This window comes from Branchiostoma belcheri, unplaced genomic scaffold (assembly GCF_001625305.1).
Source record: "Branchiostoma belcheri isolate BF01 breed outbred unplaced genomic scaffold, Haploidv18h27 scaffold6, whole genome shotgun sequence".
Classification (NCBI taxonomy): domain Eukaryota; kingdom Metazoa; phylum Chordata; class Leptocardii; order Amphioxiformes; family Branchiostomatidae; genus Branchiostoma; species Branchiostoma belcheri.
Window position 1 is genome coordinate 2160485 of NW_017804242.1, and position 20678 is coordinate 2181162.

The 20678-nt window shown below is 46.2% G+C and overlaps 2 protein-coding genes and 1 long non-coding RNA gene across 5 annotated transcripts in view; 1 reads left to right on the forward strand and 2 right to left on the reverse strand.

Annotated features, from left to right (window-relative positions):
• Nucleotides 1–1345: 1345 nt before the first annotated feature.
• Nucleotides 1346–6183, forward strand: LOC109482342 (chondroitin sulfate synthase 3-like). The gene is made up of 6 exons (XM_019785023.1): nt 1346–1477; nt 2785–3339; nt 3638–3802; nt 4041–4246; nt 4553–4719; nt 5019–6183. The coding sequence occupies exons 2-6, from the start codon at nt 2832–2834 to the stop codon at nt 6163–6165; spliced, it is 2193 nt and encodes a 730-aa protein (XP_019640582.1). The 5' UTR covers nt 1346–1477; nt 2785–2831; the 3' UTR covers nt 6166–6183.
• Nucleotides 6184–7206: 1023 nt separating this feature from the next.
• Nucleotides 7207–13189, reverse strand: LOC109482669. The gene is made up of 10 exons (XM_019785494.1): nt 13130–13189; nt 12047–12149; nt 11509–11648; nt 11048–11171; nt 10713–10796; nt 10316–10479; nt 9702–10069; nt 8794–9641; nt 8560–8628; nt 7207–8116 (listed from the first exon to the last, which is right to left on the reverse strand). Exons 2-10 carry the CDS (start codon nt 12114–12116, stop codon nt 7806–7808), a joined length of 2178 nt encoding a protein of 725 aa, XP_019641053.1. The 5' UTR covers nt 12117–12149; nt 13130–13189; the 3' UTR covers nt 7207–7805.
• A 310-nt stretch (nt 13190–13499) lies between these two features.
• Nucleotides 13500–20678, reverse strand: part of LOC109482670 — a 44111-nt gene continuing 36932 nt past the window's right edge. For all 3 annotated transcript variants that reach the window (XR_002140970.1, XR_002140971.1, XR_002140972.1), the window contains exon 4: nt 13500–13585. This is a non-coding gene — a long non-coding RNA (uncharacterized LOC109482670). The remainder of the gene's footprint in view (nt 13586–20678) is intronic.

Below are 20678 nucleotides of genomic sequence, written 5' to 3' on the forward strand. Positions count from 1 at the left end.
TGGGAATAAAAAGTTAATATAAAATTCTCTTTGACAAGGTAATCTTTTAGGTCTGTAATTTTCTGGACCGATGTCACATTTTGACCGCCAAAGTGAATGGTATAAAAAGTAATTTGTCATTTCACTAATGACCGACTTTTACAAAGACTTTGCACCTCCGGTTTCTGACAATTCATACCTCCGGTTTCTTTCAAACAACCGCATATTTCTGACGTCGTCCCATGAATGAATCATTCATAAACGGCACGGTCGGCTGTTTCTGACTGAAAGAACGTGTTAGTCCGGCCGACACAGTGTAAGTAAAGCGAGTCAGTCCCTGGCAAACACACGTATTTCATACATGACTTCATAATGGCGTTGTAAGGACCGCTTGCATGCAGTTCGTGGTATCCAGCACGTACGTTTTACAATCGTGTCCAAACAGAACTGTGACTCTACCTTCGAGAATGTATTGCTTGGTTAAGATTTCTTAAAAGACACCCCGATCTAACAATCTACGTGACCAAACCTACGCAAGAAAACACCGCTGTGATAGAATACAAACCTAACGCACACCTGCTAGAGACAGGAACGTTACAAGAAGAACTCACCGTGTTGTATTCGGCATAGCTGGAGAGGCCCCATGTCAGTCAGTCAGTCAGAGGATTCCCCGCATTTTCGCTGCGTGCTGCCGGTTGTTGGTGCCACACTAGTACTGTGTCCGCTGCGAATGAGCCACCAGCGCGGCGCTACCATCTCACGGACAGGTGCACCTGTAAGACCGGTCACAGGCTACAGCCCATTCCGTTCACTTGAACCAACACAAGCCGATGACCCGCAAATATCTCTCAAATACACCGCACGTATCACTCATAGACGGACCACACCAATGGTTTTGCGAGAGCGGTTTTCCTCTTTGAATATATATTTTCAAAAGCTGTTCACCCCCGTTTTGGTTGTCCTCTTGCCCCATTAGACATTTCTTTGTTGTGACAATTACGTGAAAATTCCGAGGTGAGGTGGGGGCCGTGTGTGCTCAGGTCCCGTTACGCAAACACGGTCGGGTTACCCCGTGAGCCATCTTTACCTGAGAACGGATCAATCCACAACTACCTGTTGGAATAGGCGAGACCAACTTTAGCCGGGGGAGGGGGTGGACAGGTATGAAAATCCGTATACCAACTCATTATATTACACTCTTTCCTTACAAATACCAGCTTCGTGTATACACCAGTGCGTAATTATGATTTCATAGAGGATAAAAGTGGCGCAAACCAGAGAAAGATGATATATTCGTGCGCTTTCACTCCCCTGGCGACCAAGAGTGGTAGCTCCTCCCGTTGCGCGCATGTCCTTGGCAGGCGACGGTCCGAGCAGGTAGAAACGTCGGATTACGTTGTGTGTTTTTTTACCTGGACGTCTTGGAGACAGTGGCCGGAATGACCGTTACGTTCTCACCTGTCCGGTGGGGTACATCAAAGGGAAGCCGGCGTCACAGGTAAGTCGTCAGGACAAGGTGTGTTCTCCTCCAGTTTACAATACAACGGACACTTCCATACTTGCTGTAGATTACTAGTACATGTATGTGTAGGGGTCACCAGCCTCATACGTTGTAAGATCGTCGTATATGATCGCAAACTGAAGGCTTTGCTGGGATAGTCGTGAATGTGTTCTGTAAATTTCAACTGTCTTGTTACTAGAGCTGTGTACCTAAACAAATTTTAGGTACAGGTACAGGTACAGGTACACAGGTTTAGGTACAGGTCCGGACCTGAACCTGTACCTGAACAATTCGACCAATTTATATGCTCTTCTGAACTCCTTCAATAACAAAAAAAAAACATAAATAAACTTGATAGTTAAGGTTTATTCTTTGTTTATGGCGAATGCTCAGATAAAATATAGGCTATATATATGTTTTTGTTTTCATGAACACACTGTCCTTACACAGGGACCCATTGTTAACCAGCTATTTACACATTTGAGGTCACAAATAGGCATAAAATTGGTGTAAAATTGTTTAGGTACAGTACCGGTACTGAGGGATTAGGTATTTTGGACCTGTACCTAATCAATTTTACCGGTACAGTATCGGTACTGCGTACCGGTACACAGCTCTACTTGTTACGGAACATGCTGTCTTATATCCTTGCCGGCCACTTCGTTCTGTCACAGCCTTCCTATGGCTTCAAAATCTCACAACCAATGCGACTGCACTGTGACCGTTAGTTTCATAGGAATGGTTCTATAGACGTTATACAAACATCATTGGAGTACAGCCTGTTGTGGGTTAACTTGGATCTGTTTGACAAACACGTACGTACCAGCTATGGGGGTTTAGCTTAATGCTAGTTAATGTCGGGATCTGGGATCTTAGCACAAGTTATTGATTTTTCTACGGTGAAATTTCGAGGTTACCTGTCGGTGTTTTCAGAAACGTGAGATGAAATATGCCGCCGCTACATGTTGTATTGTTATATGGATTATCGTTATTACCTAGAAGTGACCACCAAGTGCCCCAAATGTCCGCCAGGATCGATGTTAATAGCTCAGAGGTCTGACGTTTGACAGAATTACACACAATTAAATATTTAATGCCCCTATTCATATTATAGGACCCGGGTGCCAAAATTGGTAATATCAATAATAGGATTTCACTTTATTATTCCATCAGGCAAAAACAAATTCATATTTTGTCATGATGTAATAAATTGTCATGATATAATTTAAGTCTTTTCTACGGCAAAAGACGTTCGTCACCAAGGCCTAATGATCAGGTGTCGTTTATTTTGTTTATTCCAACAGGTAGCTGGGAAGCAGATTTAGAATAGAAGACAACAAAACGAGAAGACATGGTGGTCGGAAAGTTGACGTCTTTCCTGGTCGGCCTGTTGGTGGGCGTGACCATCTCTGTAACACTCCTCGTCATTGGTTCTCCACATCTTCTCTCCACCATCGCTCATTACAACAACAGTCTCAGAGAACCAAACAGCCAACCTACTGTCAACAACAACAACAACAAAGGCCCACCCGTCACACAGCCGAGAACTCTGGCAAAGGACTCGTTCTTAGAAGACCGGTCCTTGCAGAAAGACGCCACAGACGCGCCGCAGAACAGGTACCAGGGGGACGCTCCCATCCAAGTCAGCGACATCCCCAACTTCGTGTCCCAGGAGCTGAGCCTGAGGAGGACGGTGTTTGTGGGAGTCCTGACGTCGTGGAGCGGTCCGTCAAGCACTCAGCAGCTGAGCGTTATGAAGACGTGGGGAGGGGAGGTGGGGAAGGGGGCCATGGCGTTTTATGCAGGGATGGAGGAGAGCGTGGAAGAGGACGAGAGCGTACCTATTCAAAGGGTCACCGGTGAGTCTGAAATGATCCTAATTTAAGAGGTATTCAAGTCTACTTTTAAGTCGAACAGATGAACATTTTGTCTGTAAGAATTTCGACATATTAGATGTAGGCAATTGCACTGACATTTACTGATCTGGAGACTCCAATATTGAAATCGATCTACTGAGTGTGGGTGGATAGAGAAGTCTGACGTAAGTTTGATTTTAATGTTCCTGTTTGAAGGCATTACATGACGGACTGCCTTATCAATTGAACAGTTTACCTACCATTTTGAAGCTGAATTATATGTTATTTCCTACACCTTTAGGTGACACGCTGGGACAGAAGCTGTACGCCGCCTTGCGACACATGTGTTATGTGCACCTGGACAGGTTCAAGTTCTTCCTGCTGACCCTGGACAACACTTACGTCAGCGTGCACAACCTGACGTCACTGCTGAACGGGCTGCAGAGTTCAGAGGTTATCTACATGGGTAAGCTGAGTTCATGCACTGTGTGTGTGTCTGTGTGTGTGTGTGTTTTTGTGTGTGCCTGTATTTGTGTGAGTGTGCATGTGTGTGTGGTGTGTGTGCGTGTGTGTGTGTGTGTGTGCGCGCGCGTGTGTGTGTGTGTGTTGTGTGCACCTCAGTAACGATAACTAAAATCTTGTTCAATACACTATTTTGTATAAAAACTTGTCGTCATAACGCTTTTCGTCATAATTTCCCCCAGGCTCCAGCAAACGTGGTCCCCGTGACGGTAGCCCTGTGCAGTACTGTGAGCTCGGTTCCGGTGTTGTGTTGAGCAGGAAGGCGATGCAGGGACTGTGCACCCATGTGGCCAGCTGCGCGAAACTGCCGGCCGATCTGGACCCAGCCTACAGCCTGGCCCTGTGCCTTCAGAGGACCAGGGCCACCAACTGTACTACAAGTGGAGAGGTACGGGCTTTCTTGTGCAACACTAGGACGATTTTCTGGTCATTTCTTTACAACGTAAGTTGAATCAACCCCACTCCATTGCAAATAGGTGTCATTCAGGAAGTGGAGGTGAAAAAATATGACGTCTTACGAGTGTGTTTAAAAGCTGGAAACACAACTATCAGCTATGTTAGTTTGTGATGGGGCGGCGCAAAGTGAGTGTGCTTTATGTGGGCTGTAATTGTAAGATACGTTGTATATGGAATAGGCCTTTAATTCATGTGAACAAAAATAAGTATTTTGTCTGTTTAAATGTCTTCTCTTCAGTCCAAGACTTTATTCCACAAACTCGGGGTCTCGGAAGACCTGGATGGCGACCTGGACCAGAAGAAGTTTGTAGCGTCCTCCGTCACCCTCCACCCCGTGGGTCGGCTGGAGACGATGTTCAGACTCCACCAGAGCTACATCAGCAGGAGGATACAGGACAAGTTACAGTAAGTGTTTCTCTTGCAACTTGAAATTGTTAATGAAGACAATGCTTCAAATATATAGAATCTGTGCCCAGGGACAGGATTGCTTTTCAAAAATGTATTTATTCAGCTGCGGTTCGGTTTTAAAGGTGTTCATTGACACATGCTGCCCCCTGTGGGAAGTTGTGTGAACTGCAGAAATACCAACGGACATTCTATAGAGTCTATGCTATTCCCAGGTCCAAAAGAAAACGCAAGCCAATTAAAGCTTACTGTTTTGATATTTGATGTCATCGGTGATGATTCCGATATTTTATTTCCAGAAACCACAGAGACTTGGAGGACAGAGTTCACCACCTGAACAGGCTGATCGCTACAACAGGGCCCCACGGTGACGTCAGGCTGTTGCTAGGCGACCAGGAAAAGTCGGAGTCGTCTGATGTCGTCCCTTGGCAACTGATATATGAAGACAGCGAAGAAGATTTTGAGGACATTTTACAAAGTCTTGGCGATGTTGTACATCTTTCTGTGGAAGCCCTAAGGGTTGAATCTATGATAGAACCTAAACTGAAAGTTGTATTTCAGAGATACCATCCTGTTAAGGGGATAGAGTATAGATTAGAGTATGAGTCATCAGACGGCGGAGACTTGGCAGCGTCACACGTTGTGGACGTACAGAGGCCGCACGGAAATCTCTTTACTGTATCATCAACAGTAGGCCACAGGGAACGGGTAAACTTCATCGTGCCGGTGCTAGAAAACTCGCAACATCTCGAAGAGTTTTTGCAAATGTTCGAACGCTCTTGCCTGTCCGTCAGTGATGCGAGCGAAGTCGCCCTGATCCTGATCAATTTTGTTGGGACAAAGAAGGGCACCAGGCTACATCAGTTACTCTCTCCTTACGAGAAAAAGTACGCGGATTTCAGCTTCAGAGTGGTTGACGTAAAATCAGAAGCGTTTTCGTACGCACGGGGGATAGAGCTCGGTGTACAGGCGGTTTCGGACCCGAACTCTTTACTCTGTGGTTTAGACATGCACTCTACAATAAGTCCTGACTTCATCAACAAATGTAGACTCAACACCCAACAAGGGACCCAAGCCTACTTCCCCATTCCATATCAACAGTTTGACTTGTCTGCGACCAAAGCATCGTCTTTAGCAGAGGTGGACATCGCCCCCGGTTTGGGTTTCTGGTGGGAGAAAAACTATGACACTTTCTGTGTCTATAAATCCGACGTGCCAAAATTTGACGATCTTCAACAATCCAGTGGCAAAAATCTAAGTGTCATGTTGGCAGTACGAAAGTCTTTCAGGGTTTTCCGCTTGCCAGATCAAGGATTGTTGCTGCCGCATAGGGATCGTCACTGCAGTTCAAAATTCATGACTTTCGACGAAACCGACATCTGTTTACAAAAGCAAAAGGAAATCTTATCGATGCAGAGACACTTCAGCAATTTGACGGGGAGATGACATTGTAATATATGAATACACGGGTTGCATTTTTATTCGCATTTGATGCTATCATTAAATTGCGTTGACATGAAAAGAAGTCTGATGGTGTTTTTTTAAGAATAACTTATACCGATTTACCTTGAGCATATAAAAACTAGTTCATATTTGTAAGTAAATTCAGAAAAAATAGCAACAGGTACTTGGAATGTATCCATCTTTTATTATTACACGCAGTACAAGAAATACGTACATCTTTATATATACTGTTTTGTAACGATATAACGATTGTGTAGCCTTGAAAACGGGACCAAAATAGCAGTGTAGTTTTGTTTCAATAGCGCCATGAGGTATTATATTTCAAAAACCAAGTAGGTTCAAGTGGTTCCCCATTTAAACCTCCTTGCAAAAAAGAGGTATGTTTGTGACTATAAAGTTACATTTTTATCACCCAGTTCTTAAGCTTAATTAAACAAAAGTGCAGATTTGATCATATATCGTGTAATCTGCATATTTGGGTGTGTACTTTCATAGGTCCATGCGGACCAAGTCATGTGTACGTATAGATATATCTGATCCGTTACATATACACCAAGTAACTGTATGTTATATACCTGTACATAACGTTATAGAAGTGTACAAAATGCAGCGAAACGGTCTAATACGGTACATAAAAATGGTAATCAAAATGGTACAAGTAACTAGAGAGCGTTTAAATATGACGTCATAGAGATACCAACATGGCGGCAGCCGCTTAGATTTCATTGATCATCTAGTGATCTTTTCAAATAATTATAACGTCTTTTTAAGTGCGTATAACTCAACCAGTAGATCAATACCAGAAGATCTGTAAAAGCTTGCCGATAAAATACAAAAAAAAACGCGATGAATACGCTTGAGCTATGGTCCGTTGAACATGTTAACAGCAAATCAAGGACACCGAAATGGCGGCCAGAACCTGCCTGCTTCACCGATATAGAACATGAGTGAAACCGCCATGCTAATTAAACCTTAGCCCGGGTGCCATCCGTTTTGTATCGGGGTTCCTTGTACTCGCTACCATTCTCATAAAGACTAGTGTTTGACGTGGCAAGGTTATGGCAGTACGTACCCGCTATATACATTACTTACATATTATTTCAACATCTTCTGTTGACGTCTCGGTGCAGAGATTACTATACAACACCTCAACCTGGAACGTACCAGTTGTTAAACATTTGAGCGTTAGTAAACATTCTGTACAGCTATTTAGTATGGTAAGTGTTGATGAAATCTATCTGTCGTTTGAAGCTGCCTTGGTTTAAGGTAGATGTTGGTGGGTTTGGGTAGATATAAATGGCTATAAAATGTTGGGCTGATTTATACATCTTCGGTGGAATCTATATTTCATGTCTGAGTCTCTAAAATAGTGGAAATCTCAGGTTAAACAGTTGATCGACAAATTCTTGTACGCTTAACTCTTCGGCTATGTTTTTTTACATTTCATCAAAGGTTGCCAGTATTCAATTGTTTGATTTATATCGTCAAAATACAAATTATTACCTATGTGAGGTCGGAGTCTCCAACAAATAATATTTACAACAAAGGTTTCCGGAACCCGACAAATGCAGTTATTGTTGTTGCTGTTGTTGTTGCTCTTGTTGTCGTTCTTTTTTTTTATTTCAAGTCCGAGCTTGGCACGGTTTCCTCCTGAACTGTTCCATGATGCCGAACAGAGATTCCCGCCACGGCCGCACCCAGCTGTGCGGACCAATCACCAGCCTGGCCTCGCCGCGCTGCTGCATGACGCTGCGGGAACCCATGACGACATACTCCCGCCGCGGCACCAGCTTGGGACACGGGCACACCCCGTCCACCCACACGAACTCTCGCGAGATCAGCGGGAACGTGTTCTTGAAGGAGTAGAGGATCTTGACGTCATACCGGATGGAGTCGGCGTACGATCTGGATGACATCACCAAAAGACGGACCACTAGAAAGAGAAGGAAATATCGGAATCTCGGAATCAGCAATCAACTTATGGATCAAATAAGGGCACTGAATATCGTGGTTTCTTTGTTACAATGTCTTTGTACGACCGATTATAGTTGAGTTTATTGATGCACTTTGTAGAACTCTAACAGATGGCATTCAGCACCAAGGACAGAGCTAAGAAAGGGGTAGCAGCGTACGTTAAGGCATGTCATCACTTCCGGGTACGGAACTATTGTGTATTTTTGTCTGTGGGTTTGTGTTTATTCTTGTCCGGGTAAGAGCAAGTTGGCAGCTTATGAGTTGGAAAAGATTAACATATAGAATTATAGGAGGTCAAAGGTCTGGTCGGGAGACAGCAGGAAGTAGAGGTGGACATGGGGGGAATTTAGAGCCAAATAAAAGACTGTATACTTCTTGGAAGTCTTTCCGTTTGATACTTACCGAAATCACTTCTGCAGAAATTCTTGAACCGTCCCTTGATTTTTCTGCAGGCAAGGCAGCCGACACTGTCTGTAGGTGAAGGTTCAAGCAGAAGAAAAGTCAATGTTTATGAATGCACTTCTCAAATAAGACCTTCGAAGATTATCGTCAGATGTTAGTAGTGGCATATCCGTCCATATTAGGCTAACCCTAACTTTACGTAGTATTCTTGGCACCACTATGAAAGCGGCTTACCATACTTTGTCGGCTTTGGTGTGGGTCTGACCGCTACAGCCCCTGCTCCGGGCCCGTACACAGGAGGCGGTGGCACTGGCTCGGGCGGCGGGGGGATGACGTTGTCAGTCCGGCCAGGCGTCCCCGCTTCCCTCGCTGGGCTGATCTCGTTACTTGACTCCTCCTCTGTAGGTCGGTATCTCCTGTCGTATATAGTTTCTCCAGAGGAGGACGGCCTTCTGGCGGGAACGTGGCGACCGGACAGGGGCTGGTTTTCTGCCGACGACGACTCCTCCCGAGAGGACTGTCGGTTGATGTTCGGAATTGTTCGCGCCTTCGTGTAGCCGATGACTGCCGACCTATCAGGAGCCGGCACGTTTGGTCTCCCGGCGTTTTGATTGACCGAGCCACCATGAGAGGACGTCGATGGTCTACTATGTACATTGCTATGTCCATGCTGCTGTGAGGGGTGCTCCCTAGAAATTTCTCTCGATGGAGTCACATTGACTCTTTGGTGGTGATGCCTGGTCCCCGTGGTTCTTGAAGAAGTTTGAGAATTACTTTTAGAGCCACTGTCCACTCTCGTCACGCTGGGGGTCCGCGGATAGGAGGGTCTTCCTGGGAAATATCGGTTCGTCTCAACAGATCCACGCGATCCTCCAGAAATTATCCCGGTATGCACTCCTCTGCCGGGAACTTGGAAACTGTTTGTCCCCCCAGAACTGTGGCGATTTCCTCTGAATCCGAACCTGTTTCCATTATTCGAGTTCGATCCGAACCTGTTTCCATTGTTCAAGCTCGATCCGAACCGGTTTCCACTGTTCGAATTCGATCCGAACCTGTTTCCATTGTTCGAGTTCGACCCGAACCTGTTTCCATTATTCGAGTTCGATCCGAACCGGTTTCCATTGTTCGAGTTCGACCCGAACCTGTTTCCATTATTCGAGTTCGACACTGAGCTGCTTCCCGTGGTTCTCCGCACCCAGTAGCCGTCTCTGTTGCGGTTCGACCCGCCGGTGTTAGGAGCTGGCACCCACACCCAGTACCCGGTGTTCCCCCTGCCTGGCCGGAACGGTCTAGCCGTCCTTGGTGCTGACGTAGTGGTTGTTGTGGTGGTTGTGGGGGCAGGGGTAGTGGTGGGGGGAAGGGGAGGGAAATGTTGGCGAGGGTACGCCACCTCCACATGTCCGCCCCCGCCGATGTACGTCTGCCCGTGCTGGCGGATCATGGAGTTGTATTTGTCCAGGGGTAGCCAAAACTCGTAGTGGATCCCTGGGTTGGTCTCGCGGAATAGAACCTGTGTCGGGGGGAAACTTAAATTTAGAAAATCTTGAACATCTTTGCAAAATATTTTGTGATTTTCTCCAATATTCAACCACCCTATCAGTCTGCACTTACAGTATTTCAATTGCGGTAACAAAGTATTGGCCAACGTTAAACGTTACTGGTAGATATCTTTCTACCACCAAGTGAGCACGTGAGTGCCTAATGATTCGCACGGGATTACCTCATGAATCGCACGTGATCAGACTCAGACACGTACCATGAGATGCAGGTCCTCCGGGATTGGACCAACCGAGTTGATGACCTCGTTTTCGGCCTGTCGCTCGTATCGTATCGGCATGCCCCTGACGTCATAGACTCCTGGCCAATCAATGATCCAGTTGCCGTTGATGACGTATGACGTTTCGTCCTGCCGCATCAGAGCTGCAAACCAATCAGCGCACGTTTTGGGGGATTTCAAATAAAACAAAAACAGTTGGAGACCAGCACATACAAACTTTAAACGTAGCTCAAGATTGAATTCTAGGGTACAGTTTAAAACCCTATCATATTTGATACTTAACAGCATTCTGATACAAATGTATGGCGATAACTTAAATGCAGGGCATAGCCAGTGCACGATATTCTGACTTTTACTTATGACTGCTCAGATTTACCTAGATAGTTTCTACTCGTGTCTTCCACTTTGAGGTGCATGGCTCCGGCTGGGATCATGGCCACCTCGTTGTAACCAAAAGATCCTGGAAAGGAAAAAAAGAACACATTATAATCATAAGCCTGGATGGAGAAAGGAAATTATATAATTTTCTGGTCATATTTTGAACAGCAAAACTATATGCACTTATGCACCATATGCACTTATTCCTCAGTCCCCTGAATCTTTAGCGATGTACATCCACATGAAATTTGTCAGCAAAGATAACACTTACAATATTCATAGTACTGGTCTTGCCATAATAGGACACTGAGACATTGAAGATTACTGCCTTACCGCTGGATGGGAATGACGTCATGTAGGCCTTCCTGACGTTGACACACGTGGCGTTGTTCCCGCCACACACCCGGCAGGCGTCCTCCTCCCGCTCCGAGCCCAGGATACCGTCACATCCCACTTTCTGTAACAACAGGGAACGGCATGTAAAAAAAGTCCCAATTATTGTCAGACTGAGAGCTGTTTGCTAGTGCAATGAAGGCTGAGATGGCTGGTTTCCATACAAAATATTCCAGAGATGTCCAGAGAATCCTAAGCTCCCACTGAAGCTCCCGCTTGTAGTTCTGAGAGAATAGGAATGGTTCTCCCGAGTGAAAGGGTGTCTGCTACAGCACTCAGTTACCATAGTGACAGGTACCTGGTCCTGGTCATTGACCTTACATGTTTAAAAAAGAAGAAACAGAGCAAAAACAATGTTTTCTTTCGGCAAAGGTAAACATAAAACTCAATGGAGAGCTCACCAGGCATTTCCCTGCAATGCACATGTTCTTCTTCTGCGGATCGGCGTAGCACCTCGTCCCGTCCAGCACCTTCCCGAAGCCGAAGTAGAAGTTGTACCTGGTCGCCATGCAGTTCAGTTCGCATGGGTTTCCGCCTGGAACTGAAAGGTGGCGCTTTTGTAAGGCAAGACCACTGTGAAAGGTTTTTTTGTTACGCAACCTTTCCAAAACTGCCGTTTTGTTTTCGATGCGTTTGTGTGCTTGTGTGTCCGTAGTTATGAGTAATTGACAGTCATATAGTCTGGTGTTGCTTTTGAAGTCTACGGTAATATCGGAATCCTTACTGCAACACCAAGATACCCTAGGAGACCACAAGCAGATGTCAGGTGGTTGTCCGAGGAACTCGTTTGTATTAGCGTTATATAATATAGGACCTTCCATGCTGCCGCTATGCCGAGATGGAAGCTTGCTGCCCAATGTGCCTGTAGGCACAGGAGGACCTTAGTTCTAAGGTCTTTCTCAAAGGCACAAGAACATTCTGCCTGGAGCCCAGACTCACCGTAATGCGGCTCCCATCTGTAGATGAGCCGCCCCAGGAAGCGTCTGTTGTTGTGCAGGGAACACTGCATCGCGCGGTAGTCCACGGCGCCTGGGCCGCAATCCTGGAACAGGTAATATGGTATAAAGTTAAAAGTTCCTTCCCGCACCATTAATGGTGCATGTATCGGTGCTCATCTCCGTTTCTGTAGCCACACAGTTGCAAACCAACCGCTGCAGAGGGCTAGTCCACTAGTAGTGGTGTGTGCTTAACTTTAATTTCCCAGATGCTGAGGCTAACTCGGCCGGGGATCGAACTCATGACCTACCAAATGCAATGCTGCGAGCACACTTACCCACTTGGAAATCGCACCGGTCGTGACTATATAGTATCCGTAAATAATTTCATCAGGTTGGTGATTGATTGAATAGCGAAGTTCTTTATTTACAACCGCTTGTTTAACAAGAGCCGACGTTTCGTTGATCGTCTGTCATCTTCATCACGGTTATTATGGCTGGTTCATTGTGAACCGTGAACTAGGAACACCTAGCGTCAGTGCACAGTGAACCAATCATACTTGCCCTGATGAAGATGACAGACAGTCATGAAAACGTCGGCTCTTGTGAAACAAGTCGTGGTGAACAAAGGACTTCGCGTTTCAGTTACCATGGCAACTCAATTCACCCGTGATCCTCTCTGTTCGCAATGTCTGTGAAGTTCTGGCGTTCAGCTGACCCCGTGTTCAACGTTCTTTTGGAAGAGTGTTTGACTTTTGGACCCTTTTGTTTGCAGGAATTCGTCAACGTCCTAAGCTTTCGAAGCAACAGTAACTTTAACTACGAACAACTTGCAATCTAATCAAGGAGGTCCTTGGTGTATGTAATGTCGCGTTGTTTCACAGGCCTAGACTTTGTCGCCTTGCCCTGTCACCATGATATTTATAGTGATTTTACATACCTAGTACCTAAAACAGACTACCCTTGTTGAGAGAAATAATATTATGTAGTACTCTCGACTTCATACTTTATTTGTAATTGCAGCTTTTTATAACGAGTACGCGTTGAGTCTTAAGTTAATTGTAAGTTGAAGTGTAAGATGCCTCACCCTGCTGTTGCAGACTCTGTATTCTCTTCCCTCTCCTTCACATGGCGATGCTTCAGAACCAGGTCTAGAAGATATCATAAAACAGCCTTGGTGAGGACGTCTTTTTAAGTTAAGTAACATTAACAAGTAACACCAAGTAAATGATTAATTGCCTAGATGTATAGATCCGTACATGTAGTGCAGGTTTTGCGATCGTGTAACGATGGCAAAAGTGTCATGTTTTCCCCTAAAAGCAATGGTCACGTACCTGCTGACACATTTGCGCGTGCGCACCGAGGCGCCTCCCCCACAGGTGCGTGAACATGAGGACCAGCCCGTCCACTGTGTCCAGACGCTGCCCCCCTCCCCCTGCACCCGGGCACTGCCCCCCTCCCCCTGCACCCGGGCACTGCCCCCCTCCCCCTGCACCCGGGCCGGCTGAGCAGCGCCGTACTCGGGACGCGGGCGGTAGAATCTCTGTGGGGAAACAACAAACAATAAAGAATTTAATAAAGATACAGTAATGATCTGTTCATGAAAAACAAGCGTAGGAAATCGACAATACGTCGATGAAGGTTAGGCATCCAGGAAATAAGGTATCAAATTTAAAAGTTAACAGTACTGAGTAATCATTACTCATTACGACAAGCAACTGGATGGACTTTGAAACCTGTCAGACGTTTCAGGTAGCATCCACTACCTTTCGTCAGTGGCTGATAGAGATTCTGCCAGATTCTGACACCTTTGACCTCCTTTAATTCTTCTGGGCCCCTCCCTTCGTGCTTTCAACCTACTATGTACGTGTCCGGACAAACAGACACAAAACCCACATCTCAGGTACCCAAAGCAATACTTCCGTGCTCGGGAGCGAAAAACAACGCTACACGCAATGCCACACCATTTATCAAAAGGACTGCTTTACTGGACATGCGGTACCGAAAACGTTTTATTTCTGACCATGAACCACCACTACTTGGGAGGTTTCATGGAAAAGACTGTATACAGTATAACCATGTTACGTTATAATACCCATGTTTGCGTGTTTGTGGCGTCGTTACATGCTTTCCGCAAGAGTTTATGTGGAACATAAAATCGATACATGGAAATAAACGACTTAAACGAAGTACAAGTTATGGGCCCCCTAGTGACTTTTTATCTTCTGGACATGGGTATCTCATATACTGGACATGTTATGGTCATGATTTGTAGGTGGCATATAGCTCTTATTACATAAAAGGTAGTCTCCACCAGAACAACGCGGGTTCACAAGCAGTAAAATTTAGACAAATAGGGAGAATAATTGGCCACCGTGGATTTCATCTGCCTACGCAGTTCGAAGGTGGAAAATTAACCTTCCCGCGGACTGACTCTCCTGGCCAATTATTTCCAATTTTTACCGAATTCTACAATTTGTATCCCCGTAGGAAGCCCTTGTGGAGGCTACTTGAATGAAAGGCCCGAAAGTCTCCTGTGTTCGAACTCCTTGAGCCGAAGTCACGTGACACGCCGTGGCAGCAGGTGGAAGATACCGCCGCCATGACAGCTGACGTGAGGAGGGGGGAGGGGGGAGGTGTCCCTTGCTGCATTCCACGGGTAGAAAGTGACCTCTGGCGACATGGGAAAGGTCACGGCGGGAAGACCGTGTAATGTGTTGGCACAGGGTAGGATATCCAGCTGCGCAGTTTGTGTTTTAAAATACAGTCAAAAACTGTTTAGTGTGGTCACTCAAGGGAATGAGCAAGTTTGACCACTGTGGACAGTTGACCACTATGTCACCTGTCCATTTGATCACTGGCATTTAATGACACAGGCGTTTATTTCTCAATGAGCTATCTTTATTCACTGGTGTCTGTAAAAAAGATAAAATAGCTATATCTACATTTTAAGTTTACATTTCCTCTTCAGTGATTGTTCTCTTACTGTTGTGCTAACTCCGGACATCAAGTCCGCTTTAATGTTTGTTTTACTTATTTCTTTTAAACCTTATCGGTTTTCCTTTCCCGTTTGGGATCCCTGTACAACGATTTTTACTGCTCCCAATTTACTGTATGGCTTATTTCATAGAAAACGATATGGCCAAAGAAAACACTTGTGCTGTATGTATGTATGTTGTCCTTACTGAGAACACTGTCATCTCTGTACCTGCAAGGTCGCAACTATTTGCCTAAGTACACGGACGCCGGGTAAGATTGTTGTCGGTATGCAAGTTTTCATGCACGAATCCGAAAGTGTTATCCCCGTTGACAGAGACAGAAAGGCTCGCAGACACCGTGACAGCACGGTTGGCGAAGCGGAAAGGGGTCGCCTAGTGGCGCTGTAAAGACGAAGCTACTGTTGACACTAGCCTCCTCTAACAGGCTTTGGAAGCGGCTGGAAAGAGTAGAAATTTCCCTAATAGACAGATACTGGCATGCCAAAAGAGTTGGTCCGCTAAAGGAGTACATTTGGAGGCAGCAAATGACCAACTCCCCTGCAGTAGGGGCAAGATATTGGACATTGAAGCACATGGGGCATTAAAAAAACTTACTATATCAATGGAGATATTTCACTGTTTTCAAAATAGACCATCTGCCAGGTTTTTAAATGCCTCTTGTTGCACTATGCCTATGTCCAATAACTCCAATTCTTTGTCACCATATATACTTCTCTTGCTTGTTATCTGTCTATTTGGCCAATTTCTACTCTTTCCATCCGCCAAGTTCCGAAGCCTGAGTAGAGGCTATGTTGACACTACTTTCGTCACACTTTGCACACGTGTAAACGTTGCAAACAGGTGTGAAACGCTGTCTGGACTGACCGACCTTGTCCTGACAGACCTTCGCGTGCTCGTCTCAAAACAAATTCCGAGTAATTGGTCGGAATTCGGCCGAGTCCTTAATATCAGTTGGACGTAACAAGCAAACGTAGCTTACAGCGGACGAGAAGGGGAGGGACTATTGCTAATCTCCAAGCAGATCTTTGGTTGCTGCAAGACAGTATCAAATTGGCAAAGCAGTATCATTGCAATTGGTAGCCCGATATAAACGCCTAACAAAACGCCAAAAATAAGCCTCAAGACTCAACCTCTGCTTCCAACAGTAAGAATGTCTGCCACTTTCGACGTCAGAAAATGATCAGCCAGATGCTACAATACAAACTTCAACGTTTACACGACTGAAAGATACATTCTTCTTGCTCGGAAATTCATCCAAACAAAAACATGTTGATACTAGGACGGTGAGTCATATTTGTACCTACAGTTTGTTACATTGTTAGCGTGATCACTCTTATTGAGTTGAACATTGACTTGTCATCACTTCTTGCCTATTTTGTGTACCTGTTTAAAGACTCCTGATGCTGGTATCACGTTCACTCTGTACAGTCAGGCACACGATGCCGCCCGATTCAGTTTCCTCAAGTTTAAGCCCAAGGTCAAGTAAAGGAGCTCCTCAGAGGGCATCTGTTTTAAGTGTCTCCTGGAGGTGTGTCAATGAGGTCATGTTGGGGTATTAATTACCGCACGCATCAAAGGCGGCGGGTACGGCATAATTAGTCCCCACAGTCGGGCTCCCCGGGTCAGGGAACAACATCAGACCGAACCTCTGTTCACCTCCCTGTCCCGGCAAACCCCGGCGGCCGGGGCGCGGAGGAACCGACCGGCGGCCTGGAAGGAAACGGAACACCCGGGAGGCGTGAACTTGACCTTACGTAACCCCGCCGGCCGCGTGAGAAGGGCCACGGGGCTTACACGAGTGTCTTGTGTCTCACTAGTAATTCCAATAGACGTGAGAAAATAGAGATTTTATTAGCCAACACGGTAAGCAGGGTGAAATGTTATATATTGGTGCATACCAGGGGTGTATCACAAGGGAAACTTGACAAACAGTAGGAAATTGAACCGTTACCAGCAGGTGGAAGGTCTGTTGCTGTTGTTGTAGCTTCGCTTCCTGAGATGCCACCTTTTCTCAGAACACCGTAACTTATACATACATGACTCACCATGTTCAGTCGTTCCCGCTTTCTGAGAAATGAAGGAAGGCCTAAAGCCTGTGTACCGGGTACAGGCAGGGTTTTGTGGGATAGAGTAAGTCAGCAGGCCAAGGATAGCATGCAGCATGTAACCGCAGTTTGACAGCGGATACAAGATGAAAGTCAGACATCTAACCGTAACCAATACAGGAGTCAGCTAGTGTAAGTGAATGTGTGTGTTTGTGTGTGTGTTTGTTTGTGTGTGTGTTTGTGTTTGTGTGTGTGTGTGTGTGTGCGTGTGTGTGTGTGTGTGTGTGTGTGTATATGCGTGCGTGCGTGCGTGCAGAGAACATGAAGTGTGGTGTGCATGTAGTGCTTGTAATGTTTTTGCACCCAGGCCACTGGCCTGTATCTAGATCTGTGCCAGTAGCCAAACGACAGTTACGAGCAATACGATTCTGCAAGTAGTAATTGCTCTGATTACCAGCAGGAAGGTTTAAACCTCCTTGTTAGTAACATTGACAGTAAAGAGTGCAGTCCATCACAGCTCCTAACAGTACCACATCAGCAACAGTCTGTAACATACCAGACGCGGCCCATGCCCAGTTGGAGTTCCTCAAACCGTATCTCACGCCGGTAGCCCTGTCAGCGTGACGTCGACACTGAACTTGGCACGACATGACATGCGTCTCGTCTGTCGGCACCTCTTCAGCGCGGGTCCTGCACAGAACAGCGGGGTCGGGCCGAAACAATCGCGGCTGTGTCTGGTCTGTGTCCGAGTTAAAAAGTCTGAGGGAAAATATACGCGCGCGCTTTTGAAGATGTTGACAGGGAGAAGCTGAATTTATGTGGACGCGGAATCAACCGACCATACAGTAAAGGAAGCACAGCGATAAGCGTGGCTAATGATTAGCCTTCACAGTCTCCGGCACGATTAGCAGACTCCGACAAAAACCGCCGTCTCTTAGCAGTTTATTAGTCTCCAAGCAGAGGTTTAGGTTTCGGCTTATTTTTGACGTGTTTTAGGTGCTTCTATCGGGTTTGCTTTTTATACTGGTATCTTTTATTTATGGCAACTGCCTGAAAAATGGATACTGCCAAGCCAATACTGTCTTGCGGCCACCAAAAGCTCTGTTTATTGCTTTTAAAGTCCCTCAGTCAGACTCCAGTGGGTTGCTGAAGAAATAGAAAAAATCGGCAAATAGTGTGTTCCTCTAGCAGGCTAACTCCTCTGGCATATCATTTAGTCTATTTGGCAAATGTCTGTACTGTTTTTCCAGCAACCCACTGGAGTCTGGTTGAGCTAGCAGATTTTCATCCTGGCCGGCCGGTAAGTTTTTTGGTCTGGTTTAGTTTGCTTGGCGAAATTCTTTCCAGATTTTGAATGTTATTCAACGACACGCTAGTTTGTCGGCATTGTAAATGTGTCTGTCACTAGAGCGGCAAATAACGCCAACCCCCACCCACTAGGACTGCGTACAGTGGATAGACGTAAGGAGGTATACAAGCATAACCTCCGCCAGGCCTTCCTAATGGCGATAGACAAGCATAGCCTCCACCAGGCCTTCCTAAGGGCGATGAACAAGCATAGCCTCCACCGGGCCTTCCGAAGGGCGGTAGACAAGCATAGCCTCTACCAGGTCGTTCTAAGGGTGCTAGTCTGCTAGACAAGCAAAGCCTACACCAGGCCTTCCTATGGGGCTATGGATTGTAGACCATTATTCTGCAAAAATGATGATTGGCTTGGGAGTGAGCCGCGGTAAGGGTAACATATCCTTTTGGAACTGCGTGGGCAAATGAAATCTTTGGAGGCCCAACTCCCCTGGCAAATTAGTCTCACGTTGTTAGCAGGCAAATATTACTGTTGAGCTCAATAATTGTAAAGATAAGGCTGATACTTGGTCAGGAGAGTGGAAAATGGTAGCCAAATATTGTCCCTGTAGCCAGTGTACATAGTTTAGTATAGAGACAATGCCAATCCTGTAGCTCTGAGAAAGTGTACCACTTCTCACACTGCGGAATGCCGGGTCAGGGTCGGCGCTACATGCAGCTGACCCTTCCTTCAGCGGGACGGAGCGTAATGAAAACAATTTAAGTGAAGCTAACGGATTAATTCGGCGTGCCAAATGAAGAGGCCGATTTAGCCGACCTTATTTCTGAGCCTGTAGACACGTCGATCTATGCATGCAGCAGGGAAGGAATGAAGGAATTCCAACAACGGGAGTCCCTAACCGCAGTTGGTGTGGAGGAATTTAAGTGGGACGGATAGATCTTGTGACAGAACAGCTCGGTGACGAAGTGTGTTCTCTAACGAGGAGGCACGACTGTACCGTCACGCGCACATGCCTCCCTCTCTGTCACAGCGGCAGCTCTGTGGTACCTGTCCCTAATACTGTGCCGGTCAATTTGTTTCTCCGCCATCCGCGGAAAATTAGCGCGTTTGGTCGGCAGGGGTCAGCTGGCTACCAGACACGGTCCGTTAGAACACGACCTTGTGGTCCTCAGGCCCAGTTACCGGACAGACCTAGCAAAAACTTTGGGACGTCTGTGTATGTGTGCGTGTGTGTGTGATCACTTAGGCAAAAATCTAGAAAAGAGAGAGAGAAAGAGAGAGTGAGTGAGTGAGTGAGTGAGTGAGTGAGTGAGTGAGTGAGTGAGTGAGTGAGTGAGTGAGTGAGTGAGTGAGTGAGTGAGTGAGTGAGTGAGTGAGTGAGTGAGTGAGTGAGTACGGAATAGCTACACGGGCCAAAGCCGCCCAACACATGTGGTCTAAACCTCGACCTTCCAAGTTTTATATCGGAAATCCATACGTGTGGCACACGTTTTATACGTCTGACAAGTTAAAATAACACGTAGATTTTCAGACAAATGAACCAGGAAAGTATATCTTGCACACTTAAGTAGTCATTTGGCTACCAATTCTCTACTGGTTACAGGGTTAGTAAGCATGGAGAATGTTACAAAAATATGTTTCCATCCTCCCATTCCCTGGAATCATGCATCAAACGTCCTTTCAGTCACGAAAAGCCACAAGAGACTCTGCAAAAGGTGCCCGAGTCTCTTGTGATTTTTGGCTGCTTTATTTTCCTCACATTTGTCACAGCCACATAAACTTGTCAGATCCGTGGAAGTGTTTCTATGGAAGCGGTGACAATAAAAACAAACTCTCCCAGCTGTTACGAGTCTCTCGCATTACTTAATGATAATCGATTCTCGCCGCTGAACTCGCGGCTCCGCGGGGCTGTCACGCCCGTCAGGAACCATCATCCTTACGCCCCTCTCCGCACGGCGAATCGGGATTTCACGACTACCGTTTGGGACAACCGTTGTGCGATGGATTTTCAATAGCGCGTGTAAAGTGGGCCATAATTCTAAGCTGTATTTTGCGTATTGACATGTTTGAAGACTCGAAGTTACGCACGCACACACGCACGCACGCACGCACACATACACACACGCACGCACGCACACACGCACACACGCACGCACGCACGCACGCACACACACACACACACACACACACACACACACACATACACACACACGCACACACACACACACACACACACACACATACATACACACACACACACACGCACACACACACGCACACGCACACACA